Source organism: Pelobates fuscus, chromosome 6, assembly GCF_036172605.1.
Source record: "Pelobates fuscus isolate aPelFus1 chromosome 6, aPelFus1.pri, whole genome shotgun sequence".
In the NCBI taxonomy this organism is placed as follows: Eukaryota; Metazoa; Chordata; class Amphibia; order Anura; family Pelobatidae; genus Pelobates; species Pelobates fuscus.
In genome coordinates, this window is record NC_086322.1 from 306,111,164 (window position 1) to 306,134,242 (window position 23,079).

Sequence of the window (23,079 nt, forward strand, 5' to 3'; positions counted from 1 at the left end):
TTTCTTCTGGTAGCTTTGTATGGGGTCATTGCGAATAAGGATGTCCCTTAAATTCTGACTTCTTCTGTAACTGATGGTGGGTTTTGTATGGAAAACGGTAGGTAATGATTTATCGGAGTGAAGAATATCCCAATGTTTTTCAATTGAATTCCGAATTTGTGTAGTACCGGTGTGGAAAGTAAGTGGTAAATAGATCTTTGGTGTATCTATGTTGGGTCTACCCTGTGTATTTGTTTTCTCCTGTGTCCATTTCTCAATCGCCCATGCTTTAGCTTTATTCAATGTTTGAATCCGGTATCCTCTCTCTTGAAACCTGAGGGTCATTTCTTGTAATTGTGCGTCTCGCTTCTTCTCATCGCTGTTGTACCGAAGTACCCGCATGAATTGGGATATGGGTAACGTGTCTTTAAAATGCTGGGGATGATAGCTGGTGCTAGCCAGGAGAGTGTTTCTATCTGTGCTCTTCCGGTGCAGTGTGTGTCCAAATTTATTGCCATCTTTATATATGGTGATGTCCAAAAATGGTATTTCTTTCTCACTGTAAACCAAAGTGAGTTTAACTGGTGTTGCGAGGTTATTAATACGGATTATCAAATCTTCTAGTTCTTTAGATGTACCTTTCCATATCAAGAGGACATCGTCAACAAACCGGTAGTAAGCCACAATCTTGTCACGATAAGATTTCAAAATGTGTTGCTGTTCAAATTGAAACATGTAGGCATTGGCATATGAGGGTGCCATGGCTGCCCCCATCGCTGTCCCCTCCAATTGTAAATAAAATACTTCTTCGAATTTGAAATAATTACAAGTTAATGCAATGTTCAGAAATTCAAGGAGATATTCTATCGGTGGTCCGTGATATTTATCAGATGTCATAAGTATGTCTCTGAGGGCTTCTATGCCTCCCGTATGGGGTATGATGGTATACAGGCTTTGTACGTCTAAAGTGGCCATTATTATACTATCTGGTTCGTCAAACGAGATATCGTGCAGTTTATTCAGTAAATCTGAGGTATCCCGAATACATGTAGGTAGTTGTTGGACGCTGTCCTTAATGTAGAAATCTACAAATTTTGCTATAGGTTCTAGCAAACTTCCTCTGGCAGACACAATAGGTCTGCCAGGGGGATTCTTGGTGTCTTTGTGAATTTTCGGGATGGTATATAGTACTGGGTATACTGGATGTTCAACAAAAAGATATTTAGATGTAGATATATCAACGTATCCCATTTGAAGTCCTATGGTGATCTGTTCTTTGATTCTCTTTTGAAATTTTATGGTAGGGTTAAACGTTAATCTTTGATACGTCGTAGTATCAGTAATATTAAGTTTATAGTAATATATGCAGGACACCATATTGTGGATTATAATGATGTAATCATGTGATTAAGTCAGATGCATACTAACATGTATTTTATGGTTTATTGAACACATTTTTATAGATCTGGGTATCCTCTCTAGGTTTGGTTGGAAACATTGTGTTGGGGATTGTTTTTTGAAGTTTCACTGACACTGCATGCATAATATGTGCACTTGATAGATGAGTTCAGTATGCTCCAGCCGATCTAGTTTCATTATGGATACCTAGAGTTGTTAATGTATCGTTTTACCATATCCTCCTAGTGTTATGTTCTTAATTTGAGGGATCTCTTATCACTATAAGGTTGTATCCTTCCACTTCAGGCACTTAACCCACACGTTCACTTCTTCGCTCCGAAAGCAGTTTTGTAGCTCTCGGTGAATTAATAGTTGCACGGAGGATTTGTTGATCACGTTGCTTAGCAACGACGCACAGCACCCGCGTCATCACGCCCATTCACGTGACTACACGAGCGCACTTCCGGGTTTCGGATGGCCGGGCGGGAGTTTGTCCTCACACACCGGTAAGTAAGTTCACTTCATTTAGTTACCTATATATTCACATTGATTTCACAGTTAGTTTGATCTTGAAAAAGACCCGAGATGGGGTCGAAACGTTGATTTATTTTATTACACTTGTAAACTACAACTAAGAATAAAAATACCACTTGGATGAAGACCTGTGAGTGCACCTTTTTTCCATTTTTTCCATTTTTTCTATATATATATATATATATATATATATATATATATAGTAAAAGCAATATTTGTAATAACAGTAGCAGTAACAATACTTAGTAGCCAGAGTATGAGGCTGTGTTAAGACCTAACCTAATGCATAGAGTTCTGACTTAGAACATGAATTTGGAAGTGGTGAGAGGACCACCTAGCAGTGTGAGTAGGGCTGATTCTGATGTTGTGCAAATATGCGTCCAGGACTTTAACAGGGTACCAATTATTCTCAGTAGGGTAGAAGGGGACTCATTTACTTTCTTTATGTCTTTGATGGTCAGACACAGATTAATAGCTGTGCTACCACCGTGAATTCTCTAGGTCTTAATAAACTGTAGAAGGAAAGATAAAGGGCTGTTTTGAGGACCATATTTGTAAGGGGGTCGAATGGTTGGGTGTCCAGCATATTTGATAGGGCTCTGAATTTCTCCCCTTCTATAGGTAATCTTTTCTGGGTAATGGAATGATCTGGTTTATTAATGCCTTTTAAGATGTTTTTAATAGGATATAAGGCTAAGAAAGGGTTGTGATTTGGCGTTGAGGTCAATATGAAATGTTGTACACCCGTTAAATAACGTTTGATGGAATTGTATGATAGTTTGAGGTGACGGTGGCAAAATGTGGCAGATGGTACCATGGTTTGAACAGAAAAGTCGTTGGTGTTAAATTCTGCTGATAAGCGATTGGTTATGACTCTGTTATAGGTTTTTGAAGTATTGGTGGATAAGGCCATTTGTGTCCTGCCGTGGGCCAATAATCGGGTCAATCCAGGATTAGATTGTGCAATACCGAGGTGCAGGTTTGGTATCTGTTGGCAGTTGGATGGAATACATAAATTTAGGTTTTATTTTGGGTTTATTTTTAATGACTTTTTCTTTTTCCCCTCTATTGGTCACTTGATCTTTGATGAAAATCAACATTTAATGACAGCCCCCATCGGTCACTTTTTTTTTTGTGCCACAGGTGGAATTCAGAATTCTGAGAGCCCCCTCCTCTCCATGTTCAGCATTGCTTGGTTCGGTTAGATTATGGTCATAAAATCAGGAATTCTGACTAATCAGCCAGTTTAGCTGAATTGCAGTTCGGTCCAAAACGAATCTCCACGTTTCGTTGATATTGTTTGTTTTCACTTGTTTATCAGAAATGTAGGTGGTGAATGGTTTAAAACACTGGGTCACATGATATACGTATGATACCAGCTCGAATGGGTTGATTGTAAGTGGTTTCATAGTGTTTACATTGAACTGGCTGTACCCCCCGAAGTTACCCTACTCCTCTGTACCCCAACATTTGACCCTGCACTCTAGTGAATGTAGAATTATTGCAACAGTGATTGCAGTTTGGACTAATGAACATTTGTCAATGGCAGACTTACATGTGATTAACAGTTTAGTGGGTTTCCCCCCCCTCACTTTCAGGTTATAATAAAAAATACAATAATAAAGTTGGTCCAAGGATCTTTGCTTTGTCATTGAATTTAGTGGCACTGGACAGATTGTATTTGTTGCCTTTTCATTTGAATTGGTCTACATTTGGGGTGATTAATATTTTACTGTGCTTGTATCCTGTTTTAATTCGACACATAACTTCGCTCTGTGTAATACACTCTGGATGGCTCACCAGTAACTTTGTGTGAAAGCAATAAATGAATGCAGACGGGTGCATCGTGTACATTCGAACCGCTTTAAAACCTCATTATAGCAACATCAAAATGTCAAAAACACAACAGTGCCATTACTGCAACAGTTATAGCTGGTGTTTTCACAGCACCGGGTATACTGCTGTATGAGGACCCAGAATACTACAACATACAGCTGTATACCCCCATGATGTAGGGGTGGGGGGTAGTTAGGAAAGTTAAGTTAAAGAGAGATGTTGCTTCAGGATACTGCGAAATGTAACTAGTGTCTCCCCCTGCAGGTTACTTTCTACAAAACCTCATAACAGTATGATCAACCTCAAAATTATACCTTGGCGTTCCAGGGGTGTATTAATAGTTAGAGTCTGTACTTGCACCACATTGTGACAATCCATCTCTAATGCGGACAATTTACAAATCTTGCCAGACTGCAAATGATCCCACAATTATGAAATAAACACAGACGTGAAGATAGTGGATTTATTTTCCAGTTAATGCCATTCATGTTGTCAGACAGGCATAATATCCAACACTACACAAAATAAATACATTTGCAGAATTACATACATCTGGTTACCCACAAACGGATATAAAATTTTCGGCAACACAACACATTCCATTAAGCAGGGCAACAATGTTTTATTAAAATTACAGAATTAGAAATTGGATTTGGGTTAAAGAAGGAAAAAATCCCACTCAAACAGGTTATTGATCAAACTATCAAATTATGCTTAATTCTCAATTGAAATCAGTACTGAAATGAGTGATCTGGGCATTATCGGAAATATCATCAATATATCGTTCTTTCCCTTTTTGATTACTGATGTGTACGTACCTATAATTAGTTTTATAACTTTACCTAGCCCTCAGATAAGAGTTAGGCTTTTCACAACAAGTGAACCATTTTTACTTTTTAAACATTTAAAATGTATTCTGTGACTATATACAAGTAGGACAAACAGGTTAAATAAAATTAATAAAAAAACTTAATGACATTGTATACGTTTCAACAGCTAAACTAGGTTTATGAAGAACTGAAAACCAAATCTGGCAATATTTACCATTATGTTTCAAATTCATTGCACAAAAATAAATAAATGACCTCAGATCTGTTGGTCAGACAATTTTCCAAAAAGATTGAGATTTGTGTTGATGACATAACATAAGTTTTTTTTTTTCCGTTTTTTTTGGGGGGGGGGGGGGAGGAGGAGGAGGAGGGGAGGGTGGGCAGAGAGATAACTATAAAATCTAGGATGAAATGAAAAATACAATTTTCAAACAGAACACATGCAAATTATGTATATTTATAGATGCAGCAGATTCTCTTTAATTTTACAGAATTCAGTGGATCCAATTGTGGTAATGTTTCAAGATGTGATTTTTTTTTATTTCCTCAGGAGATTTTATAAAATCTTAGAGGTAAACAAGGTATACAAAACTCATTTTACAACAAGGTTTTATGTATCTTGTTTGAGGGAAATGAGTTAGACAAATATAATTTAAGGTGCTGTACTACTCTCTCGCTTATGAATATTTTTTTTTGTGTGAATGAGTAGATATTACGAACCAAATCCTCCTTATTAGTGCTGAATATTTATACCTTGCCCAGGAATAATCAAAATCACATTGAATTCATATTTCTGCCATGGGGGTTAATGTAGCCTCGGAGTCATGTAACACCAGGAGATTTCATTGATCCGTTATTCAACATCTATTGCCAAAGCAGCGGATACTACATTAATTCTAAAAATTCAAACGAAGGAACAAATAAATTAACTTATTTTTAGAAGAACTGCACCTTCAACAAGTAAACCGATTGAATGTTTCGATTAGTTCATATTCAAGTGTGACAAGGCCAATAGGTTTTTTACTTCGTTTAACCCCTTAAGGACCAAACTTCTGGAATAAAAGGGAATCATGACATGTCAGACATGCCATGTGTCCTTAAGGGGTAAGGCAAAGGAAAGGTTTTTTTACTGTAAGAACAATCAGGATGTGGAGATCTCTGCCTGAAGAAGTGGTTTTATCAGAGTCCATACAGATGTTCAAACAGCTACTAGATGCATACTTGCAAAAACAGAATATTCAAGGATATAATCTTTCAATGTAGGGTAATAACTGCTTGATCCAAGGATAAATCTGACTGCCATTCTGGGGTCAAGAAGGAATTTTTTTCCTAGCTTGTTGCAAAATTGGAAGCGCTTCAAACTGGGTGTTTTTGCCTTTTTTGGATCAACAGCAAAAAACAAATGTGAGGAAGGCTGAACTTGATGGACGCAAGTCTCTTTTCAGCTATGTAACTATGTAACTGTGTAACTATGTAACTTCAAATGATGCAACAAACATTTTGGTTCTAAACCACATGCGTATTAGTAGGTATTGAATATCTTCTGTATAATCACTGTTTCCCACAGTCCAGGATCCAGGATTCACATGTTATAATCCCTGATCACAGTATTTATATTACATTTTAATGGTTTAACTACGACACATTTTTATACATATTTCAAGTCCTTAAAGTAACAAGCTGGAAAATAAAAATATATTAAGACACCCTTAAAATGGTAAACATCATATGCATCCTTAGCAAATGAAAAAGCTCCAACTTCCCCAAATTAGAAACCTCTTCCTCGTGTTCGGTCAGTAAACTATATTCAGCCAGGGATGTCCGTGTTCCTTCTGTTAATTGAGAAGTGCTATTTGAAATAAAGTTGGCGATGGTTGAGTACCTTCGAGGTTTAGAACTGGTACCCCACGTTAAAAGAAAGAGGGTGTTCTAGATATCATGAAATCTTTATTACGGTATTTCTCAGTGCGCTGTCCATAATTATTAACCTTTCCTTCCAAGTGACTAAAGTATTTTATTTGTTTCCCTTTATCCAGTTTGTTACAATAGCCTCTACAGTACAAATGTATGGCCATTTAAATGTCCCTGGAGACAGATACAAGTAATATTCCCTTTTGCGTGTTTTATTACAGATCAAAATATTTGTAATTTTTTTTTTTTTTTTTTTTTTATCCTTTGGTTGGAAACACCACTTATCTGACCAAATACCATGCAATTAAGTATTTGCTTTTATATATTACAATAATACCATGGATGCTATAATACATGATTTTATTTTAATAAAACAATATCAATTGATTGATCTAACCATGGCAGTATTGACTGATGGGCAGCCCCCCTCCTCACAGCAGGAAAGGGAATAAAACGACTACCATTTACCATCAGGTTAACGTTTCCCCCAATCTTCAATAAACTAAATTGAATATTAAATAGTAATATATAAAGTGCTATATTTGTAAAAAATATTAGTGTTGCTTAAATATTATTAGTGTTACTTAATAAGTGTTTTAGTTGGTTATATTTACATATCTAATTTTTTATTTTATTAAACAAGCAAAATTAATTTTGAATCATTTTTGGAACCTTTCACAGACTATCATGTAATTTCCAAATTAGTGACTCTTTCCTCTCCTAGGAGGGTCAGCTCGGGGAGAGCGTTGCCCCACAAACGTACAAGCAGAAGCTAAATGATTCTTTTATTGAAACGTAAATCTATTATGTAGAGATGCTTTCAAACCAGCGTATTTTCCTTTATATATAAAAAAAAGAAAAAAGGCGAACAGACTATATAGTCCATTAGGCATCGAACCTTTCTTCTTGGAGTAGATGGGGACTTTTTGCATAAAATTTAACTTTTTATTGATTTATATTTTCTCTCTGGGTAACCAACGTTTGGCCACAGTGAGGGGATCATTCACTAAACACGGTTTAACCCCTTAAGGTCCAAACTTCTGGGATAAAAGGGAATCATGACATGCCACACATGTCATGTGTCCTTATGGGGTTAAATGTAATAAATAAACTGCACAATTCAGTTGTGGTGATGGTGTGTTATTGTGGATGCTGACGGGGGTCTGTAGAACAAGCAATTCTGAGTCAATTCTAAAAACGAATCATCTACAGGAATTTTCCATTTGTCTTCACAGTGAGTTAGTTCCACTTTGAGAACAAAATCGCTGTATAATTGCTTGTTATGCAGGAACCCCTGAGTTTTAAATTAGTGGTAACAATAAAATAAATTGGATTTGTGTTTCTATGGCACAATGTGTCCTGTGGTATCTTTAGTTACTTGACAATATTATGAATATCTAAAGCTGGGTTTATAATAGAGAATGGACACACAGAACAACAAAAATAAAATATTGTATAGATGTTTATACGGTATGTAAATAACTTAAAGAATTAACCCAGGATACTCTTTTTGGCACATCGGGTCAGATATATTGGGACATTTAAATATATATTTTCATATTAGTAACTTTTCGATAGAAGCTTTAGGGAGATTTCAGGACTGGCCACAAAGTCACTTTCATATTTTAATGTATTTATTCATTTTGCAAACTCTGCTTTTAGCTCCTTAACAAGTCTGCATATTGTGTTTTGGGTCATGTTAAAAATAAAAATAAATTAATTGTTTTACATTTATTTCTCTTGAATATGTTTTACTTTAGCCTTTACTATTTATTTAATACTAAATAATTAGATCTCCATTGAATTTTATTTAATGTTCTAATAAGACTAGTCCTGTCTACTATGCGAGTGGGGAGTGGTTTGTGAGACAGGAGTATAATAAACAATTAACTGTTTTTTTGTTTTCATTTTCACCTCAAAATATAAATTTTAGTATAAGTGACTTTATTTACTCACTATGGGTTTTGCCAGATTATAGTGTCAGTACAATGCAGGTTTCTGTGCAAGTTATGGTACCTGCGCCATTTGTTTTTAGAAAATCTCTTGAGCCCTGGCCGTGCCACGCTGGCTATCCAGTTACTGGGATCATGTAGATGCTAGATTGTCTCTTAATGTAGGAAGAAGATGACAAGTGAGGCCGAAACTAAGAGGTTTTTTGCAATTTTAGATAATTTTTTTTGTTGCAAACTCTCTGCGTTGAACGGAATAAACTAATTTGTAAAGGAGAAAGTAAAAACAAATTTATCAAAGCTCCATAAACCTGGAATGATCAAAATACAAAACAAAAAAATTTGATCTTTCAATCCCCCTCCCCCCCCCCCCCCAAATTAAAGTGACTCAAGTTCTGAGAGCGTGGGGCACGCAGGGCTTATCCCACAGCAGGACAACTCGGACTTTGCGTTCTGATCCCATCTGAATCTTTCATCGATGTTCAAGCAGGTTATTGATCCGTATTATTAGAATCCCATTTGTAATTTGCATCTGTTTATGGAAATTTATGGCCAGCTGAATTTGCAAATAAGCAAAGCTTGTTCTTTTAGTCAAATGACATCACCCCGGCTTGTTTCGTTTTTTTAACCCTTAACGCTGTTATTCTTTGTTTTTGGCAAATGAAACGCATTTCGCAGAACATATTCCCCTTGTGGTTCTAAACTCTCAGGCGACCAGAGTCCAAAGAGCATGTAGTGTAGATTCTGTTTGTATGAGTTCTCTTACATCCATGAAATCCATTGATAAGTACATCGATACAAGTCATCTAAAGGTAGCCCAGGTTACGTTCATGGGTGGAGGTAAAACAATCCAAAAATGAACCCTGCTTTTTTTAAAACACTTTGCGTTCCTCGACCCACTAGGGAACGATTGTTAAGTGCCGAATGTCTTCGTCTTCCAGTGCCCAAAATCCAGTGTTGAAATCCCATGTTCCCTTTTTATCAAAGCAGCATTACGTATCAGTGTCTGCACAATCTAATTGTGCATCTCATAGTCTCCGTGTCAAGCTGAACTCCTTACCAAAGAGTTCGCCTCGCAAGAGGATCTAGGTGGTGAGTTTGGAGTAACTTGGAGGAGAGAACTTCCTTCTCAGGTATTTAAGAACATACAGCGGGAGACAGCTGACCAGTGTGATTACCGTGACCTTCCACAGGAATGAGAGCGTTGTTATAAAGTAAACATCTGGAATTAAAGGAAAAAGAATTAGATTTTAATGGGAAACTACACCAGAAAATAAAACATTGAATATCTACTAGAAGTTCTGTTAAGTTTTAAAATGTTACGAATTTAGCAGATTAGATCAGACTCCAGCTCAGTCCTGGCACAGTCAGGGCACACATTGCATTGGAGGTGGGGCAATTCTCCTCCTCTCTCTATGCTGATTGTTAGGTGCAAGGGGCGGAGTTTATAGCAATGATTGACAGTGAGCTAAGTTGGCAGATTTCTAATATTAAATGTTATTTTTCAGACCTCAAACATATGGCTAAGTAAACACAACCTCCCAATGTTGGCAAATTTCAATTGCAAAATGTAAGTAAAAACAGCTGATATGGGGGTAAATTCTCAGAAAATGTCATTTTTAGCCTCAGTATCACCATTGGGTTATTTAAATATTAAATAATCCTGATAATATTAAAAATCTTGGAAAGTGAAAGCTCCCCTTTATTAGGTTTTAACAATGTTAACAAAAACACACTTATTTTACCAAGTTAAAGATGTATAAAGCGGGAGTTTCCCCCTGTACACCTTGGGAAGGGGGATCATGACTGCTGCCCATGTATTAAATGGGGGCTGGGCTAAAGTGTATACAATGTTGCAAAGTTATGGGGTTTGGGGAAAGGAGTGGGGAGGAGACTTACCAGTCAGCAGAGACTCTGAAGGAAACTGGTAAAAAATTCCCACCCACCCTCCCCTTGGTTATGTATGTGTTGGTTTGTTTGTTTTGGTGTCTGGCTGTTGTTTCTTGTTTTGTCACAGCTTGGCGGGATCCCTGGACAGTGCAACTGGGAGTAAAGGAGAAAGACACGGAGTCGAGTTGGGGAGACGACAGACCGCACAAGGGCTGATGGCAAGTGCCGGCTGTTGAGGCTCTTGGATAAAAGAGGTGGAGAACTGTCTGTTGGGTTAACCGCCCAACAGCTGACAGGTTATGGTTATTGGTTTTGAATTTTATTTAATAAAGCTGTGGCCGTTGCCCTTATCCACAAGAAAAGTGTGTGGTGTTTTATTGGGAGGGCAACGGGAAGGTATAAGGAGAATGGGTCAGCAGTCATGAGGTTTTATGGTTGTCCTTCTGCAAAACAGAGAACTTTTTCCAATATTTTGTTTTTAGGAAGAGAACGCGTCCCCCATATTTTCCATGGACTGGTAGTATCTGACTCACACCCTTCCCAGGGTTTCCCAGGGGTAAGATGTATGAAGCTGTGGATAGCTGCTGTGTTACATGATGAGCCGTGACAGCACACCGTTATCGTGTAATGTGAGCAAGAAAATTCATTTCTCTCCTGTCGGTGACGCTTTGAGTGATATTTATTCACAATGTGTGAACTTTCACCCAAAGTCGGTAGCAGAAATGATTGGAAATTAAACCTATTGTCTTTTTATGAAGATAATTTTTTTATTTTTTATTTTCCCATTTTTCTGCAGATCTCTTCTGCACAATATTACATCATTACCAAATACCTGCTATTATGTTTATACAAAAAAATAAATTCGCCTTTATTCATATTAAAAAGAAGAGTGAGTATTGTAAAATATAGACTTTTTTCTAGGTTAAATGCTTGTGAATTTATTAATATTTGTCTTTTCCCAGATTGTCTTCTAGTAAAAGTATTGAGGTGTCTGCCTATACAATAAACACAATGTTGTTGGGAGACAAGAACAGATTTGTACGTTTGCAAGCTGTACTCGATTCACAACTTTACGTTTAGGGGAATATACAAATATATTTATTGTTTTACTAATTTTGCCTTACTTAAGCAGCGCTGGGATGTGGAATTAAATCCATTAGCATAAGAACTCCCTAAAATATGGCATAGATCGTCTAGGAAACACGGTTGCCCCTTTTGTACAGCATGCTTCCAATTGCAGGGTTTTGCATTGGCAAAAGCACTAACAGCAGAATTAGGAAGGAAAATTTTAGGAGCCAGCAGTGACTTGCAATGTTCCTAAACACTTCCTGTAAAGTGAGATTTAATGCTTACACTTGCTTTATTGCACAGTCGGTTTAATTTAGAATTTATTTTCTACTGCTATGTACACAGCTTGCTAGACCCTTAAGGAGCCTCCTGTGTGTGATTAAAATTCAGTTTACAGAGCAGGAGATAACTCTAGAGTAAGTTACATCTAATTACAAAATGAACCCATTTTGTTTCATGCAGGCTGTGTCAGTCAGTGTGACTAGGTCTGTATAAATAAAACGGTTTCACTCCTAAATGGCAGAGAATTGAGCAATGAGACCTCAGATGAATGATCTATACTCCAAAACCGCTTCATTAATCTAAAGTTGTTTTGGTGACTAGAATGTCCTTTTAAAACACAATTTATATGCAATGCCCCGGTTTGATCCCTGCCCTGACACTCTACCTCCTTTTGCAGTACGAGTACCATTACAGGAGATCTGTTTCTGGGTTTTAACATAATAGTAAACATTTTGCAATGGAAGCAGTAAAGCGTGCGCCTATGATGGCTCATGGCTACGCGCTATGACATCATATTATGGCAGATTCTAGCACTAGAGGGGTACATTATCAGAGTTCCAGAAGATGGGGGTAAAACCTGCACCCTTGGTCCCAGCTGATCCTTCATCCCACCATATTGTCCGTGTGCTCAATCTGCACCATGCCAACACTCGCACACTCTTACCAATAAATTCATGTAAGAAGACCAGAGACGTGATGTAGCAGGACAAACTCAGCAGCTCCGCTACAATCATGAGCCAATGCCACGTCTGGATGGTCAGCGCCACCATGAGCAGCTCTGTGAGAATCAGAGACGTGAACGAAATCGCTACAATGTGGACGAATTCTGACTCAAACAGCAGCAAGGCTCCATACATGATGATGCTTCCTGTACAGAGAAATAGTAAAACCACGTTACAACTACATCAACGAGTTCATCCAAACACAGCTCCCTTTTACTTCGGGCTGTTAAAGAAGAGATGGGTGTGGATCAGGTTTGTTTATTGTGGGAGAGAATCAATGTGTTGGGTCTAGTCCTAATGATACACAGAGTTACAATAAAAACACAGAATAAATAAAATGAAGGAGATGTGGCCGAGGAAAATCATTTCTGGTTTCTGTATAAACTGTAAAGAAAATGACTGTTACAGCTAACAGATATTGGGATTAGTTCCGTAAACAGTGAATTAAGAACCCGGTAACAAATATCTCACTCTATAGTAAAATCTCGGCTGTCTTAGTCTGAATTTTGCACTTCAAGTTACAATTCAATTTGTAAATATATGGTTCAATACATTAGTTACAATTACTTTGCATTGTTTGGTTTTAACTATATTTTTAAACATTTATGAAACATGCCAAGCTGTAGTGGTTATGGTGCCCCTCCCCCTCCATGTAAGGAGTGAGACGGTTTTAGAAAAGTTTGCTTAACATGGTGTCCATAGCAGGCCGCTCCATGCCTCCACTACTTTATAAGGACAGCTAGAAACACGTAAACGAGAGCTTATTAGCCACCACGAGCCAAGCATTGAAATGCAGGACGAGCTGTGTGTGCATTTTACATTTCCCAAACTGGCTACTGGTAAAAGTATTGAGGGGCCTATACAATAAACACTGTGTTAGAAAATTTGCGAGCTGTATTTGAAAATGTCAGCTGATCGCTCCGCCAGGTAAGAAGTGAAACAGTTCTATTGACTACTTATAATGAAGGGGAGGGGAGACTAGGCACTCCTACAGTGGTTATGGTGTTTTGCCTGTTCCTTAATTACATAGTTCTTCTGTGAACATTCTTACCTTGGTAGATACTGATTAGGACCCAGATTAAAAATGTTTTGTATGACAAAGGTCGACCCTAAAATAAATAAAAACAATATAAAAGGGAATTTACTAAATTACATAAAATCCATATATTTTTCTTAGAAACCAATTCAGTAAGCGATTTATCGGACATGATCACGTTACTTTTCATGCAACATGCTACGAACGGTTACTTCAAGACAAGTGGCATTGCGGATTCAAAATATATCGATCTCCCTGTGTTAATAAAGCCGCAAAGGTAAAAACAGAACATCGCTGGCATTCCAGGTAAATAACAAATATTTAAAAAAGAAAAACGTAATGTTTTTAAAATGTTAGTAAACTAAAAGCACAACGTGTAGCTAAGCTTTAGTTGGGGACTGGGCTTTGCATGGATCTCAGATGTAACAGTTCTGCTCTTAAACGCAGCAGTCACTTAATTAACATATACTGTATTGTTATTAAATTTACTTATTACTTGTTAAACAGACTGAAGAGAAAACAATGAGTTAACATAAACCATGTTTGTTCCTGATATGTAGAATGATTTGCCAGCAGTTATTTAAAGGGACAGTAATATATCAATATGTTTTTATAAAAAACAGAGAACATAAAATAGAAAAAAAATGTAAACCATGCTTTCCTACTTTATTTATTTATTTTTTATATGTGGGATTAACCCTTAGGGGGGAAACATCACTTCCAGCCATAAAAATATAACTTCTTCCTTCTCTATTAGTGCTTTGCAACAAATTAGCTCTAACTCAGCAAGATCCATTTCTTTGTCCAACGTCACACTGTGTAATGAATAAAGTTAATAACCTTTTTTTTCTGGGTGCTGTTAATTCAGGTAACTGAGAACTTACCTTAAGGAGGTCTTTATAGAGCTCGGGATACAACATGGCAACTTCCGACTTCACGTCTTTATCCAGAACCAAAGAAAACACGGGGAACATCGTGTAGATTGTGGAATAGCTGGAAGGACACAGAAAAATAGCCCATTCCAGTTATACGGAGAATTTAGACCAGAAATCAGAACTGAACTCTTAATGAGACATGCAAAAACTAGACATTGTAGAAAATGGATAGAATTTCTATATTATGTGTAAAGAAAACTTCCCCCGATTGCCCCATTTATTTATTTTTATTATTTTGCCGCTGAATTATCCTCTGTTAGCATCGGGGTGTGTTTGTACCCCCTTTCTACACATTTAGGACACCGCGATGCTTGGCTGCTATAAACACAAGTGTCCATAAAAAGGTGTAACACTCGAATCTTTTATTAGGCGCTGTGACTCACTCAATCAGCTTTTCCTGAAATTAATTCCCATAATAATGCCTTGTGTAATATAAAGAGTGCTTGGCGAGTGACCTAGTCTGTATCCTGATTACATTGCTCTGGCCCTCGGGGACCACCAATTCAAAGAGACCTGCACTTGTGCGTGGCGGGGTGGGGTGGCCTTACTCTGACTATGATACGGTCCAGGACCACGCAGGAAGGGTGGATAAAGAGATTTGAAAATAGCAAGCAGTCAGTCCTTTTATGGTTTTCCCGATTCTTCCTGACAAAGTGGCTGAAGAAGGTCCATGATAGATACTGTACTGTTATTACATTGTTACTATAGGAAAGCTCCCACTGAGGACTCAGCCATGGGAGACGGCTTGGTGACTAGTTATTGTATCAGGTTTCTAAGCACCCACAGCAAAGACCTGTTCCTAGAATGAAGTGGATCCATAGTAATGCTCTCCGGTACAGGTGGCAGAAACCGATTAATAGATTGAATACATTTACTATATTGAGGAAGAATAGAAAAAAAAAAAAGGTCCTTCAAGGGACAATTCAGACACCAGCACAGCCTTGCTAACCCCACTGCTGGTTTTCGACCTCATCCATTATAATACACGTCCTTTTTGCGGATTGCTGTACTTTCTGTCCCTACCGCTTTACCTGCAATCTCCGAGAACACAGTTGTACTTCCCATCATGAAGCACAGCAAGGGTTTCTGGGAGTTGTAGTTCAGCTAACTGCGTGCGTAAGTAGGAAGCAGATAACAGAATTATTAGTCCTAGAAATCCCAGCTCTGAGCAGAACGGAGTCAGTGGCTTCCGATACAATGTAACCCTCGCAATGCAGGATTAAACTCCGTAGACATAAATTAGAGGCTTGTGACTGACAAAGATTAGACTTTTTCGTGGGCAAAGCTCACGGCCGACGTTGTAATGTGTGAGGATTTGCATAACTTGTTCCCTGTTTGTCTCAATATTTACAGTGTGGCTACTGCAAGAGAAGGAGACTGATAGTGTGAGGAGGTTGTGGATAAACTTAGTGTTCCAATAATGCGAAGTGTCCTACCCGGATTGGTGGGACGTACGCAGGCAATATATTATAACAAAAACTACGTGGACAGTATCAATGCAACATATCGTGCAGCCAATGAGTGAAGCTGGCCAGCAACGGACATCTTCAATATGTAAATATTTACTTACCCGATGATAAGGAACCCTTGGTAGAGTGGGACCGAGGCGAAGTAAAATACTGAGGAAAACACAGCCTGTAAAATAGAACAAATGCAACTGAGTTATATCTGCAACATGTTAAAGAAATGAATATATTGTGGCTTGAAGAATGTATACACTGTATCCAGGAGCCAGAACAACTGCAGCCACAGGAGTACGATGGTGGGATGTGCCAAGCACGTCCTCCATCAGACAAAGTCATTTGTAATTTCAATGAAACTCTTACACAGTCAACATAAGCAAGTTTTTATCATTCTGAAAAACTGGTCTTTAGGTTGCCGCTTTAAGGTGGATGGGCTGCGGTTTATCTGAGGTCGATGTGAATAGGGAACGCTGCCCAGTGATTGTGTGGACACCTCTCTGGGGAGGAAGTATAGGTTAAAAATCTAAACTATTGAATAAAGAATATAATCGGGGAAATCCTGCTTTGTGGAATGTGATTTATGGAAAGCTCTCTCTGAAGTCCATGGCGTACGTTTAGTACTTTAAAAGCTGTGACTTTGGTGGAATTAAAAACAAAAGTTACAACCTAGCTGCGCTCCACCCCACGGCGCACTATAAAATAAGGTTCATGTGGGTTGAGAAAAATCAAATTACACAAAATCAAGTTACCAAAACTTCCAAAACTTAGACAATGTGTTTAGATGAGTGATTATCATCATATCCAAACTGTACAATAAAATGTTCACTTAAAATGTTTTTTAATCCTGTGAATTTGTATTGCATTAATTCACAAAGCATAAAGCTAGTCTGATTTTAAATGGTTCATTTGAAAGATGAAAGCTATTTGTATAAACTAATGAAACTTACATTCCCTTTTACTTGCATTGAGAACATATTCCCCAAGATGCACCTGGTCATTTTCTTCCTAACTAGCTATACCGCATATTGAATCTTTCTGAGATGGGCTTTAAGTGATACAGAACGTATAGCAGAGAAGGGAGCTATTTCTGTCATTTCACTGGGTAGATTAAAAGGGATTATCAAAATTCATAAATTCAATAAAATACATTTCATGACCTCGGTTTTAAAAATGGAAATATGCATGAAAATAAAAGAGTATTTGGAAAAAAAATTTGCAGGGGGGAGCAGATGAGAACACACACTGGGTTCTGGGGGTACAGGGCCCCCTCCAGCCTCATCTTTACTTGAAAGTCTAGAATTGGGAGCAAGGGATCTGTGTATGTCAGGCAGATACACCCCATAATCCTTGCTCCCTCTCCTCCAGTCTAATATAGTTTAGGTTAATGAGAGGATAGCCTTCTGCCCCACAGTCTCCACCTGAGAGGATAACCATAATGAAATGACCTTCAGAGCTCACGGACCTCTGCGGTTTTTGTAGACACTCGGGTCAGGTCTCCTGAAATCAACACACACTTTCCAAGGAATTGGGCGAGATACCAGGTGGTCTTATCAGGTCTCCAATCCCCTTTTATTATTTTTCCTCTTTCTGTATTAGATTGATTATAAAGACAAAAACTATAACTCATCCAGTTTAAACCTGGTAACTAGTTCAAACACTAAAATTATCCACAGCCCGGAGCAGGACAGCATCACTGCACAGAGCGATTCTATAAAACGCGGTGTAATTAGTCCTCTATTTTGTATTCATGGCCGTATCACGGACTGTTTGTTTATTTGGACTAACATTGTTTGAAGAAAGAATTTCCTTCTATTAAGCCGCATTAGTCATTATATGACGCTTTCTGTCAGCACTTCAATTGTACCGTTTCCTTCTGTTTACAAGCGCGGCTATTTACGGAGTGTTCGCATGGCCTCTCAGAATCCAGCCATTTCCATCTTTACAAAGAAAATATGTCATCGATATCAACACTTTAGTTTTTTTGTGTTTTAAAAGGTTTTATTGTATAATGTCCAATTGGTACATAGAATCACCAACAGGTTGGTTAGAAAATTAACGGTTAGAAGCCAATGGTTTTGCAGCGATTAACAGATATTATCGACAGTCGATGAACATACTGATACAATGTAAAGTGTAGCATAGGGAAAAGCTGATCCATAGCAATAATTGTTATGCTCCGTTTTAACTCTGCTTCGACTAAGACCCAAGGTCCCTGGATCATATACGAACGTGTTTTGTTAATTCCTTAAAATAACACCTATCTGACCACTGGACATTTCTCAGCCAATGCGACCGACAGCTGCGGACTACCCTTGTGAAACTGGGATATATAGGATAAATATAAACATGTTATCTCCCCCCTGCTCCTGAATGCCTGCTATAGATCAGACTCGCCCAACACCCGGTCTGACAGCCCTGCAACTTTGGTAGGGGAGCGATAGCCAGAAATGCCATGTATCTGCTTAAGTGGAGCCTTGTGATTAAGGTTGCATTGTGAGTGGCGCCCATGGTATATACACATGCCAAAGAAGGGGGTGAGGAGGTTTTCAGTGAGGCTGGGTTTCTGCCCCATGTAAGGCTGTCCATGTCCCCCATGTTTCTATACATTTCCTGCATTCTTTTGCCCTGTTGTGTGTGATCTCTTCCATTTGTTTTATACTCTCTACCCTTGCGATCCATTCCCTCACTGTAGGTGGGTTCGGCTGTTTCCACTTTGACGGAATTAGTTGATTCGCCGCTACGAGTAGGTAAGTGCATAGTATGTACCCTTGTCACTGTTGGTTTTGCGGGGGTAGTAAGAATAGCATGTGTTCTGGGGAGAATGGGAGCGTGGTGTAGGTAATGGTCTGTATAAGTGAGTGTATGCGTTTCCAGTACTTCTGAACCATGGGGTATTGCCACCAGATATGTGAGGAATTTGCGTTGGACTGAGGACACCTCCATCACGTATCAGGTGACGAGTTGTGGATCTTATGGATCTTTGCCGGTGTATTAGTTCCAACACGCAATGCGTTTATAATTACTCTCTTGGGATGTAAGGTTTGTGGATGCCTTGTGTGCATGCATAAAGATAGCTTTCCATTGACCTGGTGTGATTGTCAGCGCTAATTCATCCTGCCATTTCTCTGTGAAGTGAGGGAGCCCTGGATTTTGGACTGTGTGCAGTAAGTTATACATGGAGGATAGAAGCTTTCTTTTCAGTGGATGGTGTATGCATAGTTGCTCAAGCTGAGTAGGTTCCCCATTTCCCTCCGGTAGTAGGTTGGTACGTCGTATGAAGTGGGCCAGTTGTGTGTACTGGAGATGTTATATACCGGTGGCGGGCTGTGTCGAGATAATTTGAGTTACCGGTTTCATTCAGCTGCCTTGCGTGATCGTTTGTAGCATGAGAAACAGTGTGTCATGTATGACCTATATGTTGTGCCCGGTTGCCCTTCCGGAAAGAGAGGGTTGTGCGACAGTGAGTACAAGGGCGAGGGGTGGGGTGACAGGTGTTCGCTTTGTCTAATCGATTCCCAGAGTATGATCGTAGCTGTGATAGTCGGGTGGGATTTTTGTGTAATAAATGACCGGACAGATAAACGGGATACGGGATAGTGTGAATAGGTATCTCGAGGACAACTGCCTCAATCTTGACCCATTGTAACTTCCTATTAGTGTCGGTCCACTCGTATAACCTGGCCAGGTATGTGGCTTTCTGATATTGCACTATATCTGGTAACCCCAGTCCCCCCGATTCCCTGTGTTTTACCAGCAGGTTATAAGCTATGCGTGGGTGCTGATGTGACCAGAGAAAGGATGTTAAGATTGATCTTGAGGTTCTAAAAAACACCTGATGGATGGTGATCACCAGCGTGTTATGACAATGGGAGAGAGGTGGTGAGGGGGATGAGAATATGAGCCCCATCTCCCCTAGATCTTCATATTAGACAACCACATTGATATGTTTCCTGTACGCTACCAATCAGGGCGTACTGCTTGGGGACCATATAGTAATACCCTAACATTATAGCATATCATTAAAATCTGCAACATACGACCTGCCTGTTGTCATAAGTGGTTCAAGAGTTCAACTCTTAGCCTAGTGTTCATTGCGTTGTTAATACACCCAGGATCTTAGACCGGCATCCAGACGTCCTTGTGTATACGTCCCTAGGATTATGCAATGAGGTCCCGGAGATAGAGTTCTTGCTTGTCTGGTCATCGGCGAAGTGCTAAGGGGAATTTCGGGTAAGAATCCCAAATGCCATGGTCCATTCACCCAGTCCAGTTAAAGCAGGTTTGTAATCCCAGCAAATGGCGTGTATGTTTAGTGTCCCGTAGATGGGCCTTGGCATAAAGAGCCGGGTCGAGGTTCCGTTCTTTGTTTCTGCCATCTATGCTGCTGGGGAAGGCTCTGAGACCCAGAATCTGGTTAAGGGGAGTACCAGTCTGGGATGTGTGTATCCGGGAGGTCCAAAGCCTGCAGAAATGGCTTCACATCTAGATATGCAGAAATGTGTAGTACCCTTGTGGTTGACAATGAGTGCGAAGCAGAAGCCCCATCTGTACCTCAGGTCTCGGTTCCGTAGATGTTCCGTTATAGGCTTTAGTGTTCTTCTTGCTTGTAGTGTAAGCCAAGAGACATCCGGATAGATTTGGAGTGGGTGGCCACGGAACAATAAGGGTCATGTGGTATTTCTAAATTCTCGTATTTTTCGATCTTTCAGTGTGAAGTAGAGAATGCGGCAAATTACGTCTCTCGGCTCCTCATCGGTCGCGCCTCAGGGTCTGAGGGATCGGTGGACCCTGTCCAGTGCTATGCAAGTCTCACTGGGTTCCACCAATATAAAGTTAAAGAGTTCTGTGAGTGTTGGAAATAGGTCCTTGTGACAGCGATGAGCCTTCCAACGGAGCTAGGCTCTGTGGGGAGGAGGCCGTTGAAGCCTGTGTCGGCGCCATTTTTGTCTGAGGCATCTCCTTCACGGTCTCTGAAGATTTATGCGTGGGGGTTTTCCCTGAAGCGGTGTGAGGGTTATACTGCTTTTTCGGGTTACCCATGTCCTCTTCAAGTTTTCGATTGCAGAGGATTGCCTGTCCGAGTTGGAGGAGCTGAGCTAGTGCACTTCCATTCAGCTCCGCGGCAGGTCACTCCCTTCCGATATCAAGATTTTAACCTTTAAATTGGATCGGTCATCTTAACAAAAACTCTGTTCAGGAGAGTTCAGAAAACATTTAGCAGAATTGTTAATTTCAACTATTTTTAAATAATCATTGTTCTCAACTTGATTGTTTTAATTTATGTATTTATTTTATAGTTCTTACATGGAACACTTTAAAACCATGAATTTCAGTACTACTTCGGGAAGCCACGGTATTGCAGTTTTCTAATTCGAAGTCTGCTTTTTACTGTAATAATTATCTAAATTAAAATGTTATTCAATGCAGCCAAGTGATTTTTTTTCTTTCAGTTTTCTTTTCTTTAAAGTCTCGTGTTAAAAAAAAGGGGAATTTAAAAAAATAAAAATAAAATAAAAACAAGACAAAATCGAGGAACAAAAAAAAGGATACATTTCTAAACAAAGCCTGCAAAGGGAGTCGCTTTAAAGAAACAGCCGTGGTCAATGAGTAGGAAGTAAAAAGGTGTTGGCACGGCCAGATTAGTTTTTACCTGCATTGTGCTGATACACAGACTCCGGTGGATGACGAACTGGCTCAGGGCCGATGATCGCTTGTAGCTGTTCCTCCCATGCACCATAAGTAACCTTCCCAAATGTTTAAACTGTGTGACGGAGAAATCTGCAGCAAGCGATGCCTGCTTCCCTTCCTGAAATCAAACAAACCCACAACAGTAAAAAACTATAGATGCCTTCTATACGACTCAAAAACTTTCTCCCTCAAAACCATGACTGAGACTTTCCATACAACACATGGACTTAACCATTTAAAACGTCTCTGTCAGTAATTTGGGGGATGGGCCAAAGGTACCTCCCTATAGCCCTTTCCAACCATTTCATGCCCAGAGACAACTTACCTTTTCCAATGTTGTGCCAGTTCCACTGGGTCTGCTTTCATGGTGCCACCATCTTTGTTTCTGAGGTGGCTGATAATTTGATGTTCTGTCCTTCGTTGGGTTTGTAAGTCATTTGAAACCCAACGTCTTCCAAAGGAACTGTGCCGATGCCCGCAGTTGCGCAAGAGCCAACACAGTGACACGCCGCTCCCAAAAAATAAACTTAGTTTAAAAAAAAATTTTTTAAATGGGGCGGCAGAGGGTGGATTTGGGACATACCTATAGGGAATAAAAGGTGACAGAGCCACTTTAGGCCAACATGTATCTGCCATTAGTTAATTTTACTCTGTAGACCACGTTAGGCTATTTCTTTTTTTGGTCAATCTTTTTTTATGACTTGTCTCTTGTTTGTATGGAAAGTCTGAAATTCAAATGTTCCTATTACATTTCATTAAAATAAATGTAACTAATCTATTACACTACACTGTAACTCCCATTACTCTCCGTCAATAAATACTCACTTTTCCTTCCACTCCTACTCCGCAGTCAGCTTCTTGGATCATGCTCACATCGTTACCTCCGTCACCTGCAATGCACACAGTGATAATCAAACACAGTATTCATATTAATGAGGACTAGATTCATGACATCTCTGATATGTTTTGGGTACAACTAATAATACAATATGCCTAATTCTAGAATGACAAACGTGAGTGAGAGTCTTCCTAAAAGACAAGTTACCACCTTTCAAAAGGAAATAACGATATATATTTTTTGTGAATATTTTTTTGTGGCCTTGTGTTTACTTCTTAGAGGACAAAATTACATCAAAGGGTACAAACATAATGGCAAAAACAACAGTTAGAACTACGATGTTGTGCATCAGTGAACTGACCATTACCTACATTTAAATTGGAAAGACAACCACCATTACTTCCTGTAAAAACTAACTCTGTAGGAATCAACAAATGAGATATGGAATGTGTACAAGTCTAACACAGTAAAGGAATTTAAGAATGCTCGGGATGTGTATATGGCTAACGCAGTAAAGGAATTGAAGAATGCTCAGGATGTGTACACGGCTAACACAGTAAAGGAATTGAATGCTCGGGATGTGTATAAGGCTAACACAGTAAAGGAATTGAATGCTCGGGATGTGTATAAGGCTAACACAGTAAAGGAATTGAAGAATGCTCAGGATATGTATAAGGCTAACACAGTAAAGGAATTGAAGAATGCTCAGGATATGTATAA

At 39.0% G+C, this 23,079-nt stretch overlaps 1 protein-coding gene across 1 annotated transcript in view; it reads right to left on the bottom strand.

Moving 5' to 3' along the window:
- Window positions 1-5,688: 5,688 nt before the first annotated feature.
- Window positions 5,689-23,079, bottom strand: part of ATP9A (ATPase phospholipid transporting 9A (putative)) — a 101,912-nt gene continuing 84,521 nt past the window's right edge. Inside the window, exons 22-28 of the mRNA XM_063459699.1 lie at window positions 22,347-22,411; window positions 21,484-21,639; window positions 15,941-16,005; window positions 14,320-14,428; window positions 13,451-13,508; window positions 12,342-12,545; window positions 5,689-9,659 (exon numbers count right to left, since the gene is read on the bottom strand). Of these exons, the coding sequence (XP_063315769.1) occupies window positions 9,523-9,659; window positions 12,342-12,545; window positions 13,451-13,508; window positions 14,320-14,428; window positions 15,941-16,005; window positions 21,484-21,639; window positions 22,347-22,411 (794 nt within the window). The 3' untranslated portion in view covers window positions 5,689-9,522. The remainder of the gene's footprint in view (window positions 9,660-12,341; window positions 12,546-13,450; window positions 13,509-14,319; window positions 14,429-15,940; window positions 16,006-21,483; window positions 21,640-22,346; window positions 22,412-23,079) is intronic.